This window comes from Ruditapes philippinarum, unplaced genomic scaffold (assembly GCF_026571515.1).
Source record: "Ruditapes philippinarum isolate M1 unplaced genomic scaffold, ASM2657151v2 ctg484_1_1_1_1, whole genome shotgun sequence".
In the NCBI taxonomy this organism is placed as follows: domain Eukaryota; kingdom Metazoa; phylum Mollusca; class Bivalvia; order Venerida; family Veneridae; genus Ruditapes; species Ruditapes philippinarum.
This window is the reverse complement of record NW_026853581.1, coordinates 151,552-178,615: the sequence shown is the minus strand read 5'-3', so window position 1 is coordinate 178,615 and position 27,064 is coordinate 151,552. Positions and strand designations below refer to the sequence as shown.

The 27,064-nt window shown below is 33.4% G+C and overlaps 2 protein-coding genes across 3 annotated transcripts in view; one reads left to right on the top strand and one right to left on the bottom strand.

Annotated features, from left to right (window-relative positions):
- The first annotated feature begins 356 nt into the window (after positions 1-356).
- On the top strand, positions 357-9,913 carry LOC132737253 (zinc finger protein GLI4-like). The gene is made up of 7 exons (XM_060724508.1): positions 357-717; positions 6,419-6,695; positions 7,032-7,535; positions 7,857-8,026; positions 8,432-8,597; positions 8,938-9,021; positions 9,208-9,913. Exons 1-7 carry the CDS (start codon positions 523-525, stop codon positions 9,687-9,689), a joined length of 1,878 nt encoding a protein of 625 aa, XP_060580491.1. The 5' UTR covers positions 357-522; the 3' UTR covers positions 9,690-9,913.
- An 8,498-nt stretch (positions 9,914-18,411) lies between these two features.
- Positions 18,412-27,064, bottom strand: part of LOC132737254 (5-hydroxyisourate hydrolase-like) — a 28,548-nt gene continuing 19,895 nt past the window's right edge. The window contains exons 2-4 of one of the 2 annotated variants that reach the window (XM_060724510.1): positions 21,690-21,823; positions 21,024-21,156; positions 18,412-19,089 (exon numbers count right to left, since the gene is read on the bottom strand). In XM_060724510.1, coding sequence (XP_060580493.1) covers positions 19,000-19,089; positions 21,024-21,156; positions 21,690-21,823 — 357 coding nt within the window. In that variant the 3' untranslated portion in view covers positions 18,412-18,999. The remainder of the gene's footprint in view (positions 19,090-21,023; positions 21,157-21,689; positions 21,824-27,064) is intronic. The other variant, XM_060724511.1, reaches the window with a different exon arrangement.

The window sequence follows — 27,064 nt, the reverse complement described above, 5'->3', positions numbered from 1 at the left end:
ACAATAACATAAATAAACGCAAATAAATGAAACACTTAATAGTTAATTCTAACAATTAATGATATTTATTGAGAAAATAAACAGAAGTCAAAAGAAATTCATCAAAAGGCTAAAATTATTCCTGTTGGGATATCAAGCGATAAAAGATGCGCGCGATTACGTTCAATTGCATTGTAAATGACTGACCAATGAAAACCCAGTATTCCGGACATCGGTCAATCTTACATTACGTAACACATTATCCATAGGTGTCCGTGGGCGGAGCAACTGTCAATCACTTTCAACTTAGTGGGTTTGATGTAATCTTTGGGAAGCTGAAAAGTGGTGCTTCCAAAAAATCACAAATTAGTCTTGTCGTGATTTACCCACGTGCATGATGTCATAGCGTCACGAGAACATAGTGTTCTTTAAAAAATATATCTAATTTTGAAAGTTTTAAAATTCGCTCTTAGTTGTTACATTAATAACCAACAAAAGACTGATTTAGATATAACTAAGATAAAATAACTGCTTTAACTGAGAATGGATACGTGTGTTTTGATTCCGGAGGAGTTCAGCTTGGTTCTTACTCTACATCCGAACCCAAAGAACATTTTAGAAATGAATGTTGCTTTATGGAGCAACAAGACGTTGCCACAAGGGACTCGGTTCTACCCAGACCAGGGGACTGTCAGGCTTGATAAGCTGGAAGTCTACTCTAAACTGACAGAAGATGATGTAAGTTTATCTATCTATTTATATATTTCATTCATTCATTCATTCATTCATTCATTCATTCATTGATTCATTCATTCATTCATTCATTCATTGATTCATTCATTCATTCATTCATTCATTCATTCATTCATTCATTCATTCATTCATTCATTCATTCATTCATTCATTCATTCATTCATTCATTCATTCATTCATTCATTCATTCATTCATTTTTAAATGTTAAAGATCTAGATTTTAAAATTTTAGATACTTATATTATACAAATTTTCAAATTCTGATGACAATTTGTCTTTATCAAATATGATTTTTTTATGTCGTAGCATTAATTTAATAAAACAGTTATATGTTTGGTTAATTTATGACTTTAAAAGCGCTCCCACTCTCTGACTATATTACGCATAATTTTCAGGAACAAATTTCTTATTCAAGATTTTTCAAGATTGCTCAAGAATTTACATTTGCTATTGAAATATCTGATAAAGGAATAACTTAAAAGTTTTAAATTTTATATCTTCTAATAAGAACAACAATTGCTAAAACACACAAATTCTTGATTAGTCGTTAATTAATAAACAATAGAAATCTCGCCAATATGAAAGCTACTGTTTAACACCCTTAAATACATATCCGAGGGTAATAAACGTTTTTGAAGCATGCCGCATGTTTGTTTAAGACGCATCAGCGGCGAATTTGAAAGGGATGTCAAACAAGAATCTCGCGCGAGGCGCGTGCCGCTGATTGCTAAGTACACAACTACCGTTTCAGATTCTGAATATACAAGACGTAACTATGGTGACAAAATGATATTTGAAATATTTTAGATGCTTGTATTTTATTTCAATTCTTACAAAATATAAAAAATAATGCGAGATATATAAATGAAATATTATATTCAATTAAATTAGTTTTTTTTCAAAAAGAATTTTACGATTAAATTAATGGAGAAAATTTCTTTCTTAGCAATTATACAAAACGGAATAAAAAGATAAAAGACTAAATATTGATTATATGTTCTTAAATATAAAAAGTAAAGAAAAAAAACGCGCGAAATGCATAGATGCGCTATGAAAAAATCTGTCCATCATATGTAACGGAAAGTTGGATTATGGTCACGTAATAAGTGTTAAAGAATGACACTAGTAAGTGAGACCACCACTGGGCAAGCTATATACCCACGATATACCCACAAATCCTTACTAATCCCATATACCTTGCCTTTCCTTTCTGATCTAATTGGTTTATATAGTATAGCCCACAATCGGATCAACCTTTCAACACCTTTATGAAATCCATCCCATCGAAAAAAATGGCAGTTGCATTAAATTGTAATTTATGGATAAGAGTTATAAAAAGAACAGTTGCATTTCCTGGATCTAGTAAATGAAAAGTGTAAAAATCTGAAATGACTTAATTGTTCATGATTTTAATGAAATAAAAGAAACACTTTAGTAAAGTGGTCTTATCAATTTCTGATGATTTAACTCGTTCTTCCCTTACGCACTGTTATAATCCTTTCATAATTTCAATAACGGCAATTTAGTTTTTTTAGCTGTACAGTTATAGCTATGATATATATTATATATTTTTGTAACTGATGAAGTTAAGTTTAAACAGAGCATATCTCCTATAAATCATTAGGAACGGAAACGTTTTCAATATGGTCAGCAGGTGCGATGATTAAATCACCTCCCTTCAGAATTGTCTTCATATGACCGCAATTTACATGTAGTGTAATGACAGATTTGTTACTTTTTTAACAAAATGATGTATTTGGTAATAGGTACCTGACTTTATTTAAATAGATCACTTTTAATGATTGACCAGTAACGTTTAAAGAAGCGACCGCACTATCACTTTGATCAGCGACTCTTCACACCTTACAGAACGAGCGTATATTGTTGAAGATGCAACACTCTATGTGTAAGGTTTAACACCTTAAGTAAACATTTCTTCCCTCTTTTCAATTTAACAACAATACATAATTTGAAATCTTGATAATGAAAGATACCAGCAGAAAATCACATGTTAAAATCTATAATAAAGAATAAAGGAACAAGTGGTCATCCTTGCCGAAGGCATAAACTCCCGTCTAATGGAATGTTTTTTGATCTGATAAAAAGTGAATCCTTCTGTCGTATCGCTAAATTCAAGTCTTTGTTGATCTTACAATTCTCAGGTATCCCCCGTCAGACGTTTGCGTAATTCAATTTTTTAAAAAAGAAAATTAAACATCAATCGATCACTTAAGTTTCAGACTGGACACTTTTGAGTCAATTAAGCGGAAGAAAAACGTAATGAGAAAATACCGACAATTATTTCCGGTCAAATTTGATATTTCAGAAAGTAAAAAATTGAACAGTGGATTTATTTTTCGTTTACTGTCTTTTGTACATGAGCAAACTTTACATCAAATCTTTCCATTTACATGATATAAATTTTCCTTCATATTTTTAAACAGGATGTCATCATTTTATTCAAATTATATATTAATAGAGTAATGCGGGGAATAATAAACATTTTGGCAGAATTTCTTTGAACTTCTTGCCACAACGATTTTTTATTTCTTTTCAAAAACATAAAACTTAAAAGTAATGAGACGATAATGGCGTCAAATATGGCTATTTCTTAAAGAACAGTTGGTGTGGATCCGGCATTATTGTTGCATAATCAAAGGCATAAATACATTACAAAAACTGCCAAAATATCTTAACAAACAGTATTGATGGAATTATCAGTATACATGGCAAGGTTTTGATCCTCGCTGATTGGAATGTAACAAGATGTATTGTGGGTTATTCTGCAAATCACCGAGTTATTCAGGATTCACCGCGGGGCCACTTTGCGCCGACACGGGGTACCTGGCCCCTGCATTCAGATGTCAATTTCGAATAATACAAAGAAATATTGTTTTCATGTTTTACTTTATAATTTTCTATATAGATTTTCCATGAAATATCTAGGAAATATTTACGAAATAATTAATGCGGCTCATTAATAATCAGTTCACGAAACTCTTCACATTATTGTGTTTATACGATCATTAGTGTTGGTAAGACATTCTATCAACTGCAAATGAATGTATCTGAAATGGCTTCTAAAACTAACTTGTTAACTCAAAAAATATAATTGATACATGCTAAACAATAAATAAACAAAAAGGGTACATTGATAAAAATCTGACAACAAGAACACTATATCATACCTAAGTAATTTGCATAATTTGGATAGAAATACACGGAATAACCATCTTGTCAGCGGGAACAGATAGATACAAAGTGATATAACACTAGTATTACGTAATTGTGACACTAGGGAAAACTTATCTCTGCCGTATATATTAATAGTTGAAAGTTAGTATGTAAATTTGCGTGCTGAAATCGAAAAGTAATAGAGAAGATAGTAATCTAATCATATCATTTGTTACCTACCTGTTCCTTAATAGATTTTGCAGACTTTTCTTTGTTTCTAGCCAAACATAGATTACTGCTAGAATACTTGTACATTTATTGTTTCATACCGTTTAAAAGAAAATGATACATATCAAATCTGAACAATACATATCATATAAAGAATTCTGACTTCAAATCATATTATAAGTGGACAATTGCAAAAAAAAACCCGAGATTTAATACTTCTGTAAAATGAAAATTTTGTAAAGTGCAGAGCGCTTTTATTTTAAATTGCATAAACAATTCAAAGCAACGTAAGATGTTACATATGTGCAAAGTAAAAACCGGAAAAGACTCATCGAAAGAAAGAGTATTTTACCATAAGTTCACGAATGATATAAATCTTGCACCATATTTCGTATAAATAAATCAAGGGGAAAAATCTTTATGAGACTTCTAGATATCTTGTACCATATTTCTTACGCAGTAAATCGAAAGTAATATCTTTCAGAAGGTGGATTTTCTTTCGTTAAACCATCTGGATGCTCGCACTCGGAGTACGGTGCTGTTTCGGCATGGGGTGAGACTAATCCTAGGGAAATCTCGTGACAAGGCGTGAAACCGCGATAATGACCTACTTATTCAACAACCACATGCGAAGACATTGCCTATAATTTGACATGCATTGTTTTATATAATTACCTACGTGACTTACAACTGAGTCGGATGATTTCATATTAATTACTTATACATGATACCTACTTAGAATAATTGAAATAATTTACCTTGACCATTTGTGACATTAATTTTGGCGCTAAGTGGTGATACTAAATCCCAACAAAATGACCAAATAATGTTACGCTTACAATGTTCAAGCTATGTTTTTATTTCTGCAATATCAGAATTTTCTGGGATAAAAAAAAGAAAAAAGCAACAACTAAAAAAAAACACACCTGAAATTGTAAATAATTCAATTAATTTTTAGGAAGTTAATAATTTTACGTTAAAGCTTCAGCTTTATAAAACTTACATTAATACTATACTTAAAAATATCCCACTATTTTAATAGCATCTTAGTCGGTGGCTATTTTATTTTTGGAAACATTTATGAGCTAATGAAACCCAATTACGAACATTTTCATTGCTAATTAATCAGGAATTTTATTTTTCTTTTATTTCTAAGGTTACTTGGAATTAATCATTAACGCTATATCGTGCACCATTTACCTTCTTTATCTCAACTTTATCTCCACGTGCAATTTGTCAAGCTTGTAAATTAAGAGATCGTTAAACGTGACCACACTCTGATACTGCAGAATTTCAAAATTCAAATAAGATCTGCGAGTCTATTGGATGATCTTTCTGATATCGCTTGGCAACGCGTTCCTAAGAAATAAACAAATGTTTGCCAATGATTTGTTTTTTCTGTATGAACAAAATGACTGAAATGCCAAATTTTGTTATTTTTTTTAAACCAAAATTATTTCTTTACCCATTTAAAAACAGTTTAAGCTCATAAACCGAGAAATATTTAACAGGTATCTCTTGTAATGCCGCTGTAAACATGTATATTTACACGGACATATTTTAAAAAAAATATATTTTGTTCGTGTTTTAAATGATCTATTTTCGTTTACTTTTCTTGTAATTCAAGATTTCCTTTAAGAAATATTCATCATATATCTTTTTCAATGCGCACGCGCCTGAAGACATTTTTCAATATTCGGAATAGTTCTGTCAATGCCGGATTACGCACGTGCATCTGTTCTGTCTTAAAATTATTAACTAGGGACACGCGCCACTAATAAAATTCTAAATTGATACCACGGAGAAAATGAGTGGTCACTTTCGATGACCGATCAAAGGGGATATTTTAAGCTCATTTTGAAACTGACTAACGCCTGGTAATCGGGGCGTTAATTGAGAAACATCAGACGCGAGAGCAGTTGCCGATTTTTCGTTAAGATGATTCAATTCTTCTAATTTGATCATTACACATGGTCACTTCTTGAAACTCATTAAATGAAATATATCCTATTCTTATTTGTCTCAAATAATTGATAACCAAAAATGCAATATAATTAACCTTTAGTCATTTTAGGACAACATGAACATGTATACTCTTCTATTATCATATATTTGAAAGCATAACGAGTGCATTGATGATATCTATATTGTTATACATTACAACGATAATTTACACAGGCTTTTTCGAGGAAACAAAATCACGAAAAACAACAGCCTGTAAAAAGAATCCCAAAACAACATTGCCTTAACAAATGTTTATATAATTTTACCCTTTTCCTTACAGGTGCGAAACGAGTATGGCTGCGAAGACACGATTTCTGTTATTGAAGGCCGGGATGTACGTCACTGTAACTGGATACGTTTTCTGAAAACTTCTGACGTAATAGATGACGTCAACGTCGTCGGCGTCAAGATAAAGGGCGAAGTCGTATTTCAAACAGTCAAAACCATTTTACCAAATGAGGAAATCGTAGCGTTCCTACAGCGAGCAGACGATAATGTAGAGATAGAGGAAGTACTCAAAACAACTTCAGAGAATGTTACACCTGATTTAAGTAAAGGTAAACATAATTAAAAAATAAAAATAAATGATGAATTTAATACATATCAACATTAATATAATTTACACTTAAGATGTAGTCCAATAAATTCGTGAAAACATTTGGCACCTTCTGTGAAAAGCATGAAACCTTGCATGATGGCAGGAAAATGTTTTTCAGTTTATGACTTGTAAACTGATTTTAATAAATTTGAAAGGATTGATTAAAAATCTTTTGTAAACTGATTTTAATAGATTTTAAAGGATTGATTAATCCGAATATTCATTCCACTTGTATCAACATAGCGTATGTACTTACTTTGACTGATTAACTAAACAAATGAAATTATTTTTACAGTAAAAGTAGAGATGGACGTGACACCAGTTTCTCCGGTACCATTTCCAGGTGCACGAGACCTGATGACGTCACCACCTTCCCGAGAAGATGACTGCAAGTCCAGTGTGAGTGATGCTACACACAGTGGAGATGAAACGAGTCCAATGTCCAACTTGACCGGTACTCCCGAAACGGAAAGATACTCCGATCCTGACTTGTCACCCCACCACAGTACGTCGTACCCCCACCAGATGTCGCCTCTTAATCTGACGTCATACAGCACGCCGTCCAAATCAAGCTCTTCTGCTTTCACATCACCCCTAACATCAAGTTCCCGATCCCCACTGACGTCACCAAATAGCATGTCGTCACCAGTGTCATCCCATGCTGACCACACCACATCACCGTCCGATAACAGTTACCGTCCAAAACGTAACCGAGAGCGCACGTGGCTCCCGTGTGAAGTTTGTGGGAAGAAGTTTGATCGTCCATCATTGTTGAAACGTCACATGAGAACACACACAGGTATGCATCTTTTATTTTAGAAAAATAGGGTTCTTTCCTTATAAAATTAATTACTGATTTTGCTTAACATTTTCAATAAAATAAAAATTCAGTTAAGATAAAACATCCTAAATCTTTTATGGGACGATCAAATTGTATCAAGATTCGCTTGTAAATTGATGTTAAACAATTCACAGTATAGTATTAACTCTATCAACTAAAAAATATTTTAAGATAATTTAATATTCACTCATCATTACTTTCTCTACAACTTTCCTTGCTTACTTGACTATAATGATGGGTATAGGTTTATTCATACCGACATTATTCTTATTATTTTAGGAGAGAAGCCCCACGCCTGTGACGTCTGTGGTAAAGCGTTCTCTACGTCATCCTCCCTGAACACGCACCGACGTATTCATAGCGGAGAAAAACCACACCAGTGTGGGATATGTGGTAAACGATTCACAGCAAGTTCCAACTTATACTATCACAAGATGACCCACAACAAGGTAAATATCTTTTAAAATTATATATGTTTTTATATGTAATTCGCAAATTGTTTTCACATTTTCAAAGTTTCTCTAAAGGTTAGAAATAAAAGATAAAGATAAATTTTTAAACTGTTATTTCATTATTTATTCACTGTGAAGTGGTTGCTGTAGATCTACTATTGTTTTTAAAACAATCTTTAACATCTATAGTTTTGTGATCACGTGATAAAGTAGTTAATTTACATACATTAAATAGAAATAATTTGTTAAATAATTGTAAACAAAAATAGTTTCATTATATGTTTTTGTCACATGAATAATTTTGTTCAACCATCTTTGCAACAGAGATCAATATCTTTAGATACTGGTAGATTTGTTGTGAAAATGACGCTTTTTAATATTGTTTTTCTTCTTTTTTTACAGGACAAACCTCATAAGTGTCAAATGTGTTCTAAGTCATTCCCTACTCCCGGAGATCTAAGATCGCACATGTATGTACACAATGGTTCCTGGCCGTTCAGATGTGATGTATGTAACCGGGGATTCAGCAAACAAACCAATCTGAAGAACCATCTCCTCCTCCATACCGGTGAGTCTAACTAACTCAATGTTTGACAAGTAGCGCAAAGTTTCGAGTTAAACACAGAAACGTTCTTCTTAAGTAGTATTTTTGGGGGGTTTTGGTAAGCTTATAGCATAACTGTCATGAATTTTCTCAAAAGACATAGATTTAAACACAGAAATGTTCTTATTAAATATACAGTATTTTTGTTAAAAAAACATACTAAAGATTTTCAACTTGTTATGAATGAAATTGATATAAGTTTCTCAATATAATTATAAAATAAATCGATTATTTAATTTATTTCTATTTGACGATTAATTTATTAATACATTACATGTATTCATTTTGATTGTTGATCTTTTAGGTGATAAACCCCACGAATGTCCAACATGCGAGAAGAAGTTCGCCCTGTATTGCAACCTGAAGACGCATCTTAAGACACACGAAGGTAAATATTAACAAAATTACCCATTTAACTGAAAAAGAAAGCCGTATACATGTATTAAATGGAAAGCTTGTCTCAAAATACATTTTTAAGAACTTTTTCCTATATCGCTTGTTTATTCTATAAGCCAAGATTGAATATAGTTTTTAGTTTGTTTTTTTAAAACTAATTTGTCTGTTTTTTCTTCAGATGATAACCAAGGTAGTTGTATGGATTGTGGTAGAACATTCCTGAAGAAAGATGGCGTCACATCCGACAAGTGCTCCGATTGCAGACGATCTCCCTCCCCGAAAACATCACAGTCCAGTACGAAAAAGCTTAGTGACTTTAGCATATCAAAACTAACAAATGATGAAAACACTGTGTCCACAACCACCAAAAGTCCCCCCAAACCAACAGACATTTATGACCCTAGATTATTTCCCTTCTACAATCCTATGATGTTGATGACCCCGCCCTCTTCAAGGTATCTGGGCAGCGATCACATTCCAGTCGGTTACTTACCTGTTTTTGGAGGAATGAGTGTACCGGAAGCTCGATATGCGCAGTCATTAGGTGGTTTTGTTCCAAGATTTAGTCAGACTCTACCGTTACCGGAAGCAGCATACCAGTCGCACGCAGCAATGACGTCACTTAGACACCCAGACTACTCCGGACTCATCGCCAAATGAAACTAATTACATATTGAAAAAGACAATTGAGATGTGCTATTTGAATTATAATTATAACTGTGATTTAAACTACAGCAAATGAACTGATGATTATCTGTGTTAATGAAATATTCGACATGCCAACTGTGACATATGTATAGATGTACATATTTGTATATACATTGTAAGAACTGTTGTTAAAGTGTTTATCTTGTATTTGACTACATATACATATTATGAAACATTTTATTACATACAATGTAACATAGATTTTCTAACTTATAGACTGCATTATATGTAGCCATTTGGGAAAAACTAACACATTTCATGTAACATAGCTTTTCTAAGGAATGCATAACATGCAGTCATTTGGGACAAAACTTACACTTTTCTTGTAACATAGATTTTCTAAGGTCTGAATTACATGTAGCCATTTGGAACAAAACTTACACTTTTCTTGTAACATAGATTTCTAAGGCATACATTACATGTAGCCATTTGGGATGAAACTTACACTTTCCTTGCAACATAGATTTCTAAGGCATACATTACATGTAGCCATTTGGGATGAAACTTACACTTTTCTTGTAACATAGATTTCTAAGGCATACATTACATGTAGCCATTTGGGATGAAACTTACACTTTCCTTGTAACATAGATTTCTAAGGCATACATTACATGTAGCCATTTGGGACAAAACTTACACTTTTCTTGTAACATAGATTTTCTGAGGCATACATTACATGTAGCCATTCGGAACAAAACTTACACTTTTCTTGTAATATAAATTGTCAAAAGTCTACATTACATGTAGCCATTTGGGACAAAACTTACACTTTTCTTGAATCATAGATTTCTAAAGCATACATTACATGTAGCCATTTGGGACAAAACTTACACTTTTCTTGTAACATAGATTTTCTAAGGTCTGCATTACATGTAGCCATTTGGAACAAAACTTACACTTTTCTTGTAACAAAGATTTCTACGGCCTACATCACACATAGCCATTTGGGACAAAACTTACACTTTTCTTGTAACATAGATTTCTAAGGCATACATCACATGTAGCCATTTGGGACAAAACTTACATTTTTCTTATAACATAGATTTTCTAAGGTCTACATTACATGTAGCCATTTGGGACAAACTTACACCTTTCTTGTAATATAAATTGTCAAAAGTCTACATTACATGTAGCCATTTCGGACAAAACTTACACTTTTCTTGTAACATAGATTTACTAAAGCATACATTACATGTAGCCATTTGGGACAAAACTTACACTTTTCTTGTAATATAAATTGTCAAAAGTCTACATTACATGTAGCCATTTGGGACAAAACTTACACTTTTCTTGTAACATAGATTTTCTAAGGCCTACATTACATGTAGCCATTTGGGACAAAACTTACACTTTTCTTGTAACATAGATTTTCTAAGGCCTACATTACATGTAGCCATTTGGGACAAAACTTACACTTTTCTTGTAACATAGATTTTCTAAGGCCTACATTACATGTAGCCATTTGGGACAAAACTTACACTTTTCTTGTAATATAGATTTCTAAGGTATACATTACATGTAGCCATTTGGGACAAAACTTACACTTTTCTTGTAATATAGATTTCTGAGGTCTACATTACATGTTAAGCATTTGGGACAAAACTTACACTTTTCGTTGTTACATTTCGTATACAAATTAAATTTTATTGCATGTTTATAAACATTTACTATTGACAAAAAATCAAAGTGTTAGGAAAGGTTGTAACTATAGTTAGTAAGACAGAAAAAAATCTCATATGTTAGTGCTTTTATTGATCATGATTTTGGTCAATTTCATGAGATTTATGTATCATTATGTATATAGTATGTGTAATATATTAGATATATATGTTAATGGATATGTAAATATATGAACAGAAGAAAACTAGTCAAAGTTAAAAAGCTTTCAAATGCTGGTGCACGGACCAAATTAATCATGTTGGTATTTCTTGTTACTGTGTGTTTATTTTTGTGATGTTGTGTACGATTCTGTAAACTAGGAAAGTCAGGAACTGCCGATCTGCAGGCAGAAAAAATGATTACAGAAAAAATGTATATTCAGTCTATAGTGATCATGGTTAATGTCATGGTCGGTTACTCACGGTATCAATATATACCGTGGGTAACCGACGATGGACTAATGTAACATGTATATCAACATGTTGTCTCGCAATATGTTAACTTTCTTTATTTTCTCGCTGTCTTCACTTACTGTAAATGTTGTAAATATGTTGTTTAAGTTACAGTATTAAAGTTGATGAAACGTACATGTTTTTTCTTAGTTTTATTTTAGTGTAAATTTTCCGTTCTTCAGAATAAAGACAAAAAAGGTTGAATAAACCAATAAACCTTTAATGGACACCGGTCCGAAACAAAGAAAAATAACGATTTGACCACAATTGCTCGTTATTCACAAGGCACGGTCCGTGTTTTAAATTTTCGCTTTCCACCAGTAAAGCTCGATCTTATAGTGATAAAATAAAACAAAAAAGAATTGTAAGATAAATAAAATGTTTATACAAGTATCATTTAGCAATGAATAGCAAATACGTAAACATCGCAGTTTGCACCCACTCATAGTTTAGATTTCAAATGATCTTATACTTTGAACAATGTTTAAATTACGCTCGATGCTGATGAACAATGAAACTATTCAAGAAGCAGGAATCAGGGGAACTACTTTGCGCAGCAGCTCTGTGGGATATCCCTGATAGCTACATAATTACAATATCTTGTATTTCACAAACTGTTTATAAACCACGTGCATGGATAACAAAATTCACTTTTATCACTCAAAATTGATTGGAATCTCTTCATCCGAAACAAAGACATCTTGTGGCGTAGGAATACATTTTCTCGGTGTTGACGGAATATTTCGTTATTTACTGGTACCCGGTGTGCACGAGAGACCAATAAGATTCTGATCTGACCCAGGGGACCATTCAATGTGGCAAAGTGGCGCTTATCTTAAGGTTAGATCTCGGCTCCATGGTCATCTAGGTGTTGTTGCGCTTATTTTATTCTGGAGATTAACTGACATTTCATCTAAGCGGAACAAAATGATAGTGAAACAAATTACCAAGCAAAACAATTCTGATTTACACGTAAAGATAAACAAAACAACAACAACAACAAACTGTTGAATTGATGTTCAATTTGTAATGAAATATACTATTTCCATGTTAAAAATGTTTCATTTTTATAGGTATGCACACACATTTCATATATATTTATGGCAAAATACTTAAATAAAATGTACCATGCTGTGCACGTACCTAGTTCTGCTAATGTTACGATATTAAAAGCTGTTATTTTAAATAAAATAACTTCTGATTAAGTGCAATTTTTTTCCTAACGCTTAATTAAGCAGTCCTTGATTGTTTTTGTACAAAAAATGTATGAAACTTTGTATATGCTGACTTACTGAAATAAGTGCTGTTATATTCAAATCGGTCGATCAAATACGTTTTAGCCACGACCGACAGCTTTTAATGACCAAAGGTAAGTAGAAAAAACATTTATTCGATATTGTGCCCACTGATAATAAATGGTTCGGTTCAGATCCCTAGTCCTTTTAATGAGCAATTAGTCAACATCAGACACAGGTCAATAAAATCAATCCGCAGTTGTTTCAAGGAGCCTGATAACAACTTCCGTTCGTCTGCATCGTCGCATATAAATGAGGCATGAAGTTGATGGAATTTTCAAATCAAAATATAATTAGCGCCCGCCATATACGATAGTGACAACGTACTTGCATTGTATCAAAGTGCAGCAGGAAGTCTTGCCGTTGGCATGGTTACAAAAATTAAAGTTTTTTTCTACATGGACACTGCAATGTTTACGTATGGTATTGTCTTCTTTTTTTTTAATAAATATATAGAGGATATTTGTTTGTTTCAGTGTAAGATCGAAAAATATTTCACCGAGTGAACACCAGATGCAATATTTTCCACGAGTGGCGTAGCAACGAGTGAAAATATAATAGCTGGGGTTCACGAGTGAAATATTATTTGATCTTACATGTAAAACAAACAAATTTTCTGTTTATTTCATGATTTTTTAACGATTTTTACACCATTTTTTCAATTTTGCCGCGTAACGTCATGCTCTTATCTTCATGACGCCATCAAATAATGACGTCACAATGTTGAAGCAAAATATAATTCCATGATTATTTTTAGATTTTAGATGTTTTTCAGCACAACGTTCGTAAATATTTACGAACTACAGTTATCACGTACATTTTTTATTATGATTGACTACATTTCCGCTGAAAAAAACATTCATTAATGATAAATATTTTATTTTTACGCCAAATATAGTTCGGCTACTGTGAAATTATATTTGGTAATCATTACTGTGAAATTATCAGAATATAATTAACCGTTATAATTCAGTAATCTACTGCAAAACATGTAATAAATTATTTATAAAACCGCTTTATTTACGTATGCAATTAAAGCAGTGTTTATAACAATAGAGTATATGGAATTTAATCCTTTTGAAACTTTTTTTTAAAAACGTTTTTTTTTTTAATTTCATTTTAAAAGATGAACTATACACCCTAATTTGAAAAAAACAGCCAAGACCTACACGAAACATAGGATGGGAGACTGAAAACATATTTCTGTATTAAACAAACCGTCCCTCTATTCTTCAACCCTTCCATTAATCACGCCGGCGGCCAAAATCGATCAAGTTCAACGAAATATTACCAAAGAAGGACAATTGTTCCTCCTCTTCTATGTTCGATTTGGACATTATTGAAGTTTGATAGCTACTTCTTGATGTGATAATGATCACTTTAGCTCCTTCAGACGCTTTGATCTCGATTGCTGGACGATTGCAAGTAACATCATTAGGCAACAAATCAAAACATGGCGGAAGGCCCGCCGCCCACAGGCAATGCCCAGTTAAATATGTTGAAATCTGAGTCGCGGGGTAAACAAAATCTACAGCATTTGTTTATCCATAAATAAAATAAAATAAAATAAATTAACATCTCAATAGTATAACACTTTTTGAAAGAAGTGATGATAAAAGTTATTTCGAAAAATAATAAAATCGATTTATTCATTTTTTTATTTTTATATTATGCAAGTGATTTTTATGCACTTGTCGCACAGATATTTGCTGTGGGCAACACATTTTGTTTCTAAGCAGACATCTTATTTTGTTTTCTTGCTAAAAGATTTGAATTTTTTGTCACGTAATGATAAGGAACCGTGACTAAAGAGTGACGGCGGTTTGGCCTCCTGGGGATGTCCCGAGGGATATAATAAACTCGTACAAATTGAATAATAAACTTGTAAATTAAGAGTATCGAGAAGGGCAATAAATACAGATAAGAAATAGTTATGATAAGGCATTAACTATAATTTGTTAATGATAACAGATTATTTTTTCTCTCTCAACAACTCAGTTGTGTGAACCCAGTTGAAGGTATGTGGTATAATATACATAGAGCAATCTTATCACATATCATTTTGTAGTTTAGGGAAGCATTTTTATTTACCAAAACCTTCGAGGTTTAGCTACATTTGTACTTTGATATGCTTACCATTTATGATATATATCTTCTAAATCCTACATAAGAACTTAATCAATTATAGCTGTGACCATGTACATTTAAAGATTATTTCAAATGGTATCATTTTAGTTCAAAACTTCCTAAATGGTATTACCTGAAAAAAATGTTAGTAACTTAGTATGTGTTCGTTGAAGATAATGTGTAGCTAAAAGGACAGACAATTTCTGACTTTAGGGCTAATTGACTGGCGGTCAAGGGGTCGACCAGAGAGCGAGTTAAGTTATACAATACTGGCCCAGGGCTCATGGGGGCACAGATGTGACTTATTATTGACGCATTACCTGAAAAAAAAAACGGACTTCGGCAATACTAGGTTTTCGTTTAGAGTATAACAGGAAAGCGGAATTGATTTAAATTACATTGTATTTGAAAATTCCATGTGGTCTGATAATATTCAGAACATCGCTTAATGTTGTTGAACATCAGTACATTTACAAATAAGGTACATGTTCTTACAATGTAAGTCATACATCTTCGGTAACAGAGGCATTAATGTGTCCCGTGGACTCTGACAATGTCACGATTTACTTTAAATTTGTCACAAATGCACTAGCACTAAGAAGGCTGTAACACGTGCATTGTAGGCTGGTCAGTACGTCGCTGGTACTAGAATAAGTAGCCTATCGTCCCTGGTGTAATGTTGATGTTTTTCCCCCACTTTTATTGAAAGTCTGGGTATTTGAGACAAATTTGTAAATCAGCTGTCAATATAATCAAGTCTACATCACAATAAAAATGCTCATTAATCGAATTGATCTGTGTTTAAGTTTAAAAGCTACTTTATGTAACTTGGCAACTTGAATTGTCTATACTATACATTAATACCCTTACGGGCACTTGTTTATTGCCGATTTTGTAAAAAGGATGCAATTGTCACTAGTCTATAGAAGGTGATTACAGCGCCCCCTCTCCGTGTTACGGATATTTAAGTGATTTTAAATATCTTATCAGTCGATACAAATACAATAGCAATAGTTGCCCATTTCCGATCATTGTCGATGTCGGCTTAATGGGCAAATTACCTGCAAAATTGTGTAATTTTCCGCAACTCAATGGCGAATTTAACAGCAAGGAGCGAAATAGAGTAGGCGCGGAAACAGTTAGGGCTCCGAATGACACGTGCCCGTAGCTTACTGTAATGGCGGGCTGTGTTTAATGGTATATTATAAAACAGCGGGTATATTAAATGTGTACAAGTATAAACCACACACATACAACATACCAATGTCTAATAGTGACATCCACACTTTGTTTTCATTGGCTAAAGGAAATCTATCTTTTGTTTGAAATAACATAGCATTCTGGTGCATTCGTGTTGTCTTTGAGGTTTCATTTATTCTTATTTAACTTTTCGACAGATTTGGCTATGCACTAAGATATTTCTGTACAATTAGATTAAATTTTCGGGTTCACCATTGTTTAAATATGTGAGATGAGATTAGACAGGGGAAAGCTCATTTGTCTCATTTTAAATATCGGCTTTAATACAAGTATGGGATCATCAATTAAATATATAAAGAAGTCATTTTAACAATTCAACATCTTCTAAATTATGCGTAATTTCCAAACCATTTTCGGTATTTATATTATAACAGAGGGTTTCTAAAAGGTCCATTAAAGCTGGTGAATTACACGTAGTTGAATAGGATCGAATATTACACGTACGTGTATTCTCAGTTTTAGAAAACAAGTTCTTTTTTTGTTCGGTTACACAGTGTAGGTCATATGGCGACTTTTCAGTTTTACTGGTGGAGGAAGACCTCAGGTGCCCTTATGTACACAGACGGGCAAGTCACTGGCGTTCCGTAAGCTAGACAGCATTCTCATATGTAGAATCCGACGACACTTGCACGGCTTGGACCTACGGGCAACCTCAACCACCCGGCCACGGACGAACCCCTCCCCCACCCCGACACACACACACACGCACGCACGCACGCACGCACGCACACACACACACACACACACACACACACACATCAGAAGATAAATAATTAATGATAAACAAATATTTTAATATGTTTCTAAATTTTATCGCCTCTATTTCTACACTTTGAAATGGTTGGATTCTTGAAAGTTGTCGTTAAATCTGCACTGTAATATCGAAACCTTAAATAGATGCCGGCCAACCAGTATAAAGAACATGAAATGTTACATTTCAAAATAAGTATTTCAATAATGCATACGAGTACACAGACATTACTTAATCACTTATATTCTGTCATTTTTTCCACTGCAATATGTTTAAAGGGAGACAAATCTTACATAAATACTCAAGCGTATCATATGTAGAGTTAACTCCCTTATATTTCAAACAAAAAAATTGACCTTCAGGACACATTTTGTATTATTTTGGAGTTAAACATTGTCCATATTAAAGCTCTGTAAGCTATTGTTTATTCTTCACTAAAATCTACTTAAAATATCTAGGGGCAAGAGTTGATAAAACTATAACAAAGCATAGACTTATGGAAAAATAACCAATTTTTTTTTAAATATTGTTTTAATGAATAAAATAAATACTCTATCACGTGCATGTGTATCTGAAATACTAAAAATGTAAATCAATAAACAGTTTATAAATTCAATTATAAAGCATCTATTTTATATACAAAGAAAAATAGTAACAACTTTCTCAGTTTGTGAAAAAACAATACACTTACAGGCTGTCTGCAAAACAGCACCCTCGACTAGATAAGGGGCATAACTCTGTAAAAAATATCTTAGAGTAATGGGACCTATGCCCTACATGTTAGATAAACAAATGTGTGAAGTTTCAACCCATTTCTTTTCGTAGTTTTGGAGACACCAACTCGCATGCGAAAAATTAACAAGTGTGTGACACTGACACTGGGGTGTAGAGTACAACAGCTCTCCCTATTCTTCAATTAAACAAGCTATAAACGAACATCAAATATAATGCAATTTATCACTTTTTCTAGTATACATGAATACTGTAATTTTAAAGCTACAATATAACTTTTATATTTTTTCTTCCATTTTCTATACAACAAAGCCATATCATAAGTCTCTGCCTAAACATTTTACATGGTATCATATTCTATTCCCTGACTAGCTATAATTCTATTTATTTACAAGTTGGCTTTTTATCTGTCACATCATAAAGTGAAAATTTAAAAGTTGATTATTCACAAACACTTGAATTTACATAACATTTATGGTTTCCTGTATCTGAAAGCATTAAACAAAAATTCTATAGAATTTCATTTAAACAATGAAAATTCACATTTTTGAGCAAATTTATTTGTTAACAAACGTACATCTTTAGTAAGAACTATTGTATTTCTATTAAGGCATTAAGCAATTGTTACTTTGCTAATTACCAACAAATATTTCACATCTAACATATTCCACAAATTTTAATTCAATATTTAGATCACATAAACCAATTATGTGTATGAAATATAAAATGTTGCTCAGCCATCTAAAACAATGCCAGATAAACTGTCTCCATCCATAACTAGAACCTGTACATTATTTTTTCATTGTTTCAGTTTTTAAACAGAACTTACAAAACTATTCACTTCAAATAAGTTATGCATTCTGGATACAGTTTTTATTTAAATTTCTTGGATATACTTTCCATAAGCATTTCACACAATACCACACATAGTTACGCAGGTTATATTATTATCACCTAGCAATAGTCACATGATCACCAGCATCAGGTCAACTTCCTCTATATGTACTATATCCATATGGTGCTAGCAACAACGGAACATGGTAATGCTGATTTGGATCTACTATTCTAAAAACAACCTGAAATACATACATATTCATCATTATAATTACAGCATTCTGGAAAAGAAAGAAATAAATGACAAGAAGAGCCGCAAGGTGACAAAACCAGGATTTCAATGACCAAGTTTTGATGTGACAGCAATCAATAGGTCAAAGTGCTCTGAAGTTTTCGAGAGAAACTGAAAATTCTATTGTAAGCGAATGACCTTGACCTTGCTCTCAGATATATAGTTGGCAATCTCAAGCTGCCACAAAGCAAGTTTTGTGTCAAAATGTCAAAGCAAACTCAAGTTATTATGTGAAAACTGATTTTTTTTAAGCAACACTGAAACTGACCTTGTGCACAGACACCTTGGTAGCAATCCCAAGTTGCTTCACGATAAAAGTAAGCTACCCACATACTAAATTTAGGGTCAAAAGATCTAAGTACACTCAAATTATTATGCAGAGACTAAATTTATATTTTTCACCAACATTAACATTGACCTTGATCACAGACATCTGGGTAGCAATCCCAAGTTGCAACCTGATAAAAGCAACCCACATACCAAATTTGCTATCAATAGGTCACATCAAACTCTAGTTATTGAACAGAAACTGAATTTATATTTTTAGCAATTTTATATTTTTAGCAATTAAGTGACCTTGACCTTAATCATAGTCACCTGCGTAATTATCCCCAGTAGCGTCTTGATATAAGCTACCCATACACCAAGTTTGGTGTCAACAGACCGAAGCAAACTAAAGTTATTAAGCTAAAACTGAATTTCTATTATTAGTAACATTGACCTTGACCTGGACCACCCGCAATCCCAAGCTTGCTTAATATAATATACCCATACATGAAGTTTTGTGTCAATAGGCCAAAGCAAACAAGTTATTGAGCGGAAACTAAATTTCTTTTTTTAGTAACAGTGACCTTGACCTGGATCACAGACATCTGGGTAGCAATCCCAAGCTGCCTCTTGATATAAGCTACCATACACCAAGTTTGGTGTCAATAGGCCAAAGCAAACTAGAGTTATTGAGCAGAAACTTAAATTCTATTTTTAGTAACAGTAGCCTTAACCTTGATCAAAGACATCTGGGTAGCAATCCTAAGATGCCTCTTGATATAAGTTAGCTACACACTAAGTTTGGGTTCATTAGGTCAAAGCAAACTTAAGTCATTGAGTGGAAACCAAAAGTTGACGCCCACCCACTGACTTCAGCATAACAATAACCAGTTTTCGTTGAAAACCTGGTTAATAAATGAAAACTTGGTTAATAAATGCACATTTTTTTCAATGGAAGTATGATAATATAACAGAATTTCTGTGAATTTATTTTCTGTAAATATTTCCTCAAGCAAAATTTCCTTATCAAAATTCCTGAGATGTTAAAATATACATTTATACAAAACTTTCTTTTATTTAATACTATTAGGTTGTTATACCTTCTTGAAAAGTGAAGTTTATAATATGAGATAACAGCTGTATGTAAAACCTATGCATGATAAAATGTTTTTTTTTCAAATGTAACCATGATCAGGTACTGAGTTTTTCTAGACCGGATCACACTGGATGCTGCCATATATCTCATATGATCCTGACCATACAAAATCCAGAAAACAAGACCAAGATCACTTTATTTTTTACATTTTATCAATAACATTATTTAAAAGGCGACCAAAATGGCCGCCACTTTCAGCAATAATGGAGGTTACTTTTGTAAAAATAGGGAACTTTATACTTGACGAGGAAGAAGAAGATTAAATATACAAATGCATATTATCATAAAAGGTTTATTCAAATTTGGACAACTTTGTTAATATGAATTTTTCCAGATTTGTCTCTAAATATCATGTGATCCTGACTTTACCAGATAAAGTCAACCATTTCAAGAAATACTTCACAGTGACTATCTCTGCATGTAACAAGAAAACAAATATCCCATATTGAATATCATGTTACCTCAACATATGGGTAAAATCCTGTTGTATTCTGTTGTTTGAAATAAGCATCTGTGTTAAAATGAAGTTTATATACACCAGGCTGCCAGTTACCTCCCTTTAAAAATCCTCCTCTACCATCATTATTAGTGTTCCTGAAAAAAATCATGTAGCACTGTTTATCAGAGGTGTTCAATATAAAATATAAAATGTTATTTACTTACAATATTTGAGTACAAAATATGATTATCACATCAATATGTCATTAGACTAAGAGAAATTCAACAGAAATATCTTGTAAAGTTGGTCACCCATAAAGCTACTTGTGAAAAATATATGGACTTTTCCTATAAAATACAGCAATCAATTACAGAACTTACAAAACTAAAGTATTGCATTTTCAGTTTAACATATCTACTTCTGAACAATAAATTACACTTGTGGCTGCACGGCTGAGTGGTTATTGTATTAGACCAGTAGGATCGCTGTACTTGTGGGTTCAAATCCTATCAGGCAAGCTGTTGTTTCCTTGAGTAAGAAACTTTTCACTCATTGCTCAGAACTGGTTGGTTCCAGATACGGATTCAAGAGAGTGTCTTATATGCTTTAAGGCTCCTACAAAATCGAACTAAAATCAATTCTGTATAAACCGACACTTATTAATGCTTTCATGATACAATATCCTTACCCACGTTCTAATTCATCAAACCCTTCAGATGTATTTTGTCTGTATAACACCATTGGGACATTAGCTGCAGGTACACCTGTAGCTGTATCTAAGATATGGGTAGTTAGAGGCGGCACCGTACTTGCCATCGTCAACTGAAATTACAAATAAAAGACAATGTATTAGTATATTAGGAAATATTCCTGGGATTTGGATGCTTATCTACTTCTACTGCAGGTGTACCTAAAATAATGGTCAAACCAGTAAGGGTTGAAGGCTGTCACCTAAACTTAACAGTAATGATGTGAATTAAAACTCAATTGGCAAATAAATGAAAACAAAGTGCATGGATGCACCATCATTCCACAATTTTGTCAGTGCACTGACAATGATTATGAGACAGCAGCATGTTGGGACAGGGGAACTGATGGTTTAAGGCAAATCTATATGACACTCTTCATTTAGAAATGGGGGAAATAAAATAAACTTAATGCTTTGAAATCTACACCTAGATTTTTGCCCATTCACACCCTCTAACAAAACTTCTAATATGAAGAGCTGTAACTGTGACCTCTTAGTCCAAATATATGTTTTTTTCTGATTAAAACAGCAGTATTTCATTAAGGATAACTGGACCCACTTTCATTATTATGTTACTGTAATCATTTATGGCAAATCCTTGTTGTACACAAGAGTCCACTACAGTTTAATACAATTTAATATGCTTGATAGTAAAAAGAGCTATGCAGAAGTATTTATGTTTTTCTACGTTAACAATTCATTCACAACGTTAATGGATTTGATCAGTGACCTACAATTATGGCCCTTAAGCTATTTTTATGTATTTTAATTCCGCAGGCATTAAATCCCAAGGCAGGCATAGGATTTCCAAAACCCTGTATTAAGGCATATTGTAACACATGATTGTTTAAATTTTTTTGCCCATCAAATAGTTGAATTTAAACAGTGTAAAATAGGACTATATATCCACAAGAAATGACACAACAGGGATTATTTTAACAAGTTAAAGAGGCACAGAACAATTAACAACTGACCGAAAAAAAACACCAAATGAAAATAGGTCCTGGTATTCGTTCAAACCTTAAGAGTATATAATATTGAGCAGGTAATCTTATGGTATTATATAGCACTGCCACAAGTCCTAGCTTAGAAAACAAAACAGCACAAACATATAGCCAGTATCTTACGGTTATTTGATTGGTACATGTAGTTTATATTTTGGATTCTGCAATCTTTCATATTAAAGTAAGCAAAGCCTGTGAAAGGGGAAATTAGAAAAAAAATTAACTTGACAAGAGCGATCAGTGATCACATGTGTCGCCTCATGATGGCCAATTTCATGTTGGGACAAGTTTTGTGACAGACGGACAGTGCACAACTAGACTTGGTACTGATCATACCTGTAAAGTTTGGATAAAATTGCACCAGAAGTTTATGACGAGTAGTCCAGACAAGCTTTTGTGTATCTGGCAACACACAGAAAAAAACACTTTTTTATCAAAGGGCCATAACTCGGCCAAAAATCATTCAACCAGAAAATCCGTGCAATATGCGCAAGGACTTGAGCTACAGATCAATCCTGTAAAGTTTCATTGAAATTTCATTAGTGGTATAAGAGAAGTAGTCAGGAAAAACTTTAAAAATAAAAAATTATTAAAGGGCTATAACTCTGACAACAAGAGCTGTCCGTAAGACAGCGCGCTCGACTTTTTTATTGCTTGCCAATAAAAAAAGTTTTTGCAGTAAAAGGCAATACAAGAATCTCTGTATTTTTAAAGTGAACTAGTTGTTTGATACCCTTGAATATTACAGCAATGTTTATATGACATAATTTATGGTAAAGTGAACAAGTGGATAGGAATGAATTTTTTTAGATTTTTTAAGTTTTTTAGTGCTTGCCTATAATACAAAACATTGACAGTTAAGGGCCATAATTCAAATAAAATCTTTGACAGAATTACCTTCTCCTGGACATGTTTGGGAATCATGATTGTAAACAAGTATTCCAACTTTCAAATTAATATCTCAAACAGTTCAGTCAAAAAGTGGACTGGTACTAAAAACTTAACCAAGATTCTAAGTCGATAAAAGGCCTTAATTTTTAAAAACAAATCCTTGACAGAGTTACCTTCTCTTGCGTACAGATGGGGTAATGATGTGAAATAGCATTAAAAGTTTCAAAGCAATATCTCAAAGGGTTAAGGCAATAAGTGGATTTTACCCATATTCAATGTATTTTCTAAGTCAAAAAGGGCATAATTCTGTCAAAAACCTTGACAGAGTTATGTCCTCTTGTCTGTTGATGAAGGTCGTGATGGTAAACAAGTATGGTCAGTTTCAAAGCAATACCTCCAATGGTTTTGAAATAAAGTGAGGTGGTACAAAAAACTTAACCAAGCTCAATACACTTTCTAAGTCAAAAAAGGGCCATAATTCTGTCAAAAACCTTGACAGAGTTATGTACTCTTGTCTGTAGATGGAGGTTATGATGGTGAACAAGTATGGTAAGTTTCAAAGCCATACTTGTAATACTTCTGAAATAAAGTGGGGTGGTACGAAAATCTTAACCAAGGTGTGACGCCGACGCCGACGCCGGGGCGAGTAGGATAGCTCCCCTTTTCATAGAAAAGTCGAGCTAAAAATCATTGAACCGGAAAATGCTGACAATATGCACAACTAGACTTGGTACTAATCATTCCTGTAAAGTTTGGATGAAATTGCACCAGAAGTTTATGAGGAGTAGTCCGGACAAGCTTTTGTGTATCTGGCAACACACAGAAAAAAACACCTTTTAATCAAGGGCCATAACTCAGCCCGGAAAACCCATGCAATATGCGCAAGGACATGAGCTACAGATCATTCCTGTAAAGTTTCATTGAAATTGTGGTATAAGAGAAGTCAGGACAAACTTTAAAAATAAAAATTATTAAAGGGCCATAACTCTAACAACAAGAGGGCCATGATGGCCCTGAGGTCGCCCACCTGTATATAGGCCCCCCAACCCCCACCCCCCAACGTTGCAGGGCCAATTTAACCCAAGGGCTTTTATTTGCACAAACTCGGTAGACACCCATAAGAAGATGTTTCATGCTAAACATCTAAGCTCTAGCTCATTGGGCTTTTTGAAAGAAGATTTTTTTTAAGTTTTTACTATACACATATAGTTAAAAACAATGACACCCCTGGGGCCGGACCAGTTTTGACCCCAGGGCTTTTATTTGAACAAACTTTGTAGACACTTACTAGAAGATGTTTCATGCTTAACATCTAAACTCTAGCTATTTGGGTTTTTTCAAAGAAGATTTTAAAGTTTTTGCTATACACATTATAAAGAAAATCAATGACCCCCGGGGCGGGGCCAATTTTGACCCCAGGTCTTTTATTTGAACAAACTTTGTAGAAACTCACTAAAAGATGTTTCATGCTTAATATCTTAACTCTAGCTATTTGGGTTTTTTCAAAGAAGATTTTTTAAGTTTTTGCTATACACATATAAGGAAAATCAATGACCCCCGGGGCGGTGCCAATTTTGACCCCAGGGCTTTTATTTGAACAAACTTGGTAGACACCTATTAGAACATGTTTGATGCTAAATATCTTAGCCATAGCTCTTTGAGTTCTTTAAAAGAAGATTTTTTAAGTTTTTACTATATGCATATAGGGAAAATCAATGACACCCCCCCCCCAGGGCGGGGCCAATTTTGACCCCAGGGCTTTTATTTGAACAAACTTGGTAGACACTTATTAGAACATGTTTCATGCTAAATATCTTAGCTCTAACTCTTTTGGTTCTTTTTGGATCTTGAAAGAAGATTTTTTAAGTTTTTACTATATGCATATAGGGAAAATCAATGACCCCCTGGGGTGGGGCCAATTTTGACCCCAGGGCTTTTATTTGAACAAACTTGGTAGACACTTATTAGAACATGTTTGATGCTAAATATCTTAGCCATAGCTCTTTGAGTTCTTTAAAAGAAGATTTTTTAAGTTTTTACTATATGTATATAGGGAAAATCAATGACCCCCCGGGGCGGGGCCAATTTTGACCCCAGGGCTTTTATTTGAACAAACTTGGTAGACACTCACTAGAAGATGTTTCATGCCAAATATCTAAGCTCTAGCTCTTATGGTTTTTTAAAAGAAGATTTTTTAAGTTTTTACTATATGTATATAGGGAAAATCAATGACCCCCCGGGGCGGGGCCAATTTTGACCCAAGGGCTTTTATTTGAACAAACTTGGTAGACATTCATTAGAACATGTTTCATGCTAAATATCTTAGCTTTAACTCTTTTGGTTCTTTAAAAGAAGATTTTTTTAGTTTTTACTATATGCATATAGGGAAAATCAATGACCCCCCGGGGCGGGGCCAATTTTGACCCCAGGGCTTTTATTTGAACAAACTTGGTAGACACCTATTAGAACATGTTTGATGCTAAATATCTTAGCCATAGCTCTTTGAGTTCTTTAAAAGAGATTTTTTAAGTTTTTACTATATGCATATAGGGAAAATCAATGACCCCCCGGGGCGGGGCCAATTTTGACCCCAGGGCTTTTATTTGAACAAACTTGGTAGACACCCATTAGAACATGTTTCATGCTAAATATCTTAGCTGTAGCTCTTTTGGTTCTTTAAAAGAAGATTTTTTAAGTTTTTACTATATGTATATAGGGAAAATCAATGACCCCCTGGGGCGGGGCCAATTTTGACCCAAGGGCTTTTATTTGAACAAACTTGGTAGACACTCACTAGAAGATGTTTCATGCCAAATATCTAAGCTCTTATGGTTTTTTAAAAGAAGATTTTTTAAGTTTTTACTATATGTATATAGGGAAAATCAATGACCCCCTGGGGCGGGGCCAATTTTGACCCAAGGGTTTTTATTTGAACAAACTTGGTAGACATTCAATAGAACATGTTTCATGCTAAATATCTTAGCTTTAACTCTTTTGGTTCTTTAAAAGAAAATTTTTAAGTTTTTACTATATGCATATAGGGAAAATCAATGACCCCCCCGGGGCGGGCCAATTTTGACCCCAGGGCTTTTATTTGAACAAACTTGGTAGACACCTATTAGAACATGTTTGATGCTAAATATCTTAGCCATAGCTCTTTGAGTTCTTTAAAAGAGATTTTTTAAGTTTTTACTATATGCATATAGGGAAAATCAATGACCCCCCGGGGCGGGGCCAATTTTGACCCCAGGGCTTTTATTTGAACAAACTTGGTAGACACCCATTAGAACATGTTTCATGTTAAATATCTTAGCTGTAGCTCTTTTGGTTCTTTAAAAGAAGATTTTTTAAGTTTTTACTATATGTATATAGGGAAAATCAATGACCCCCCGGGGCGGGGCCAATTTTGACCCCAGGGCT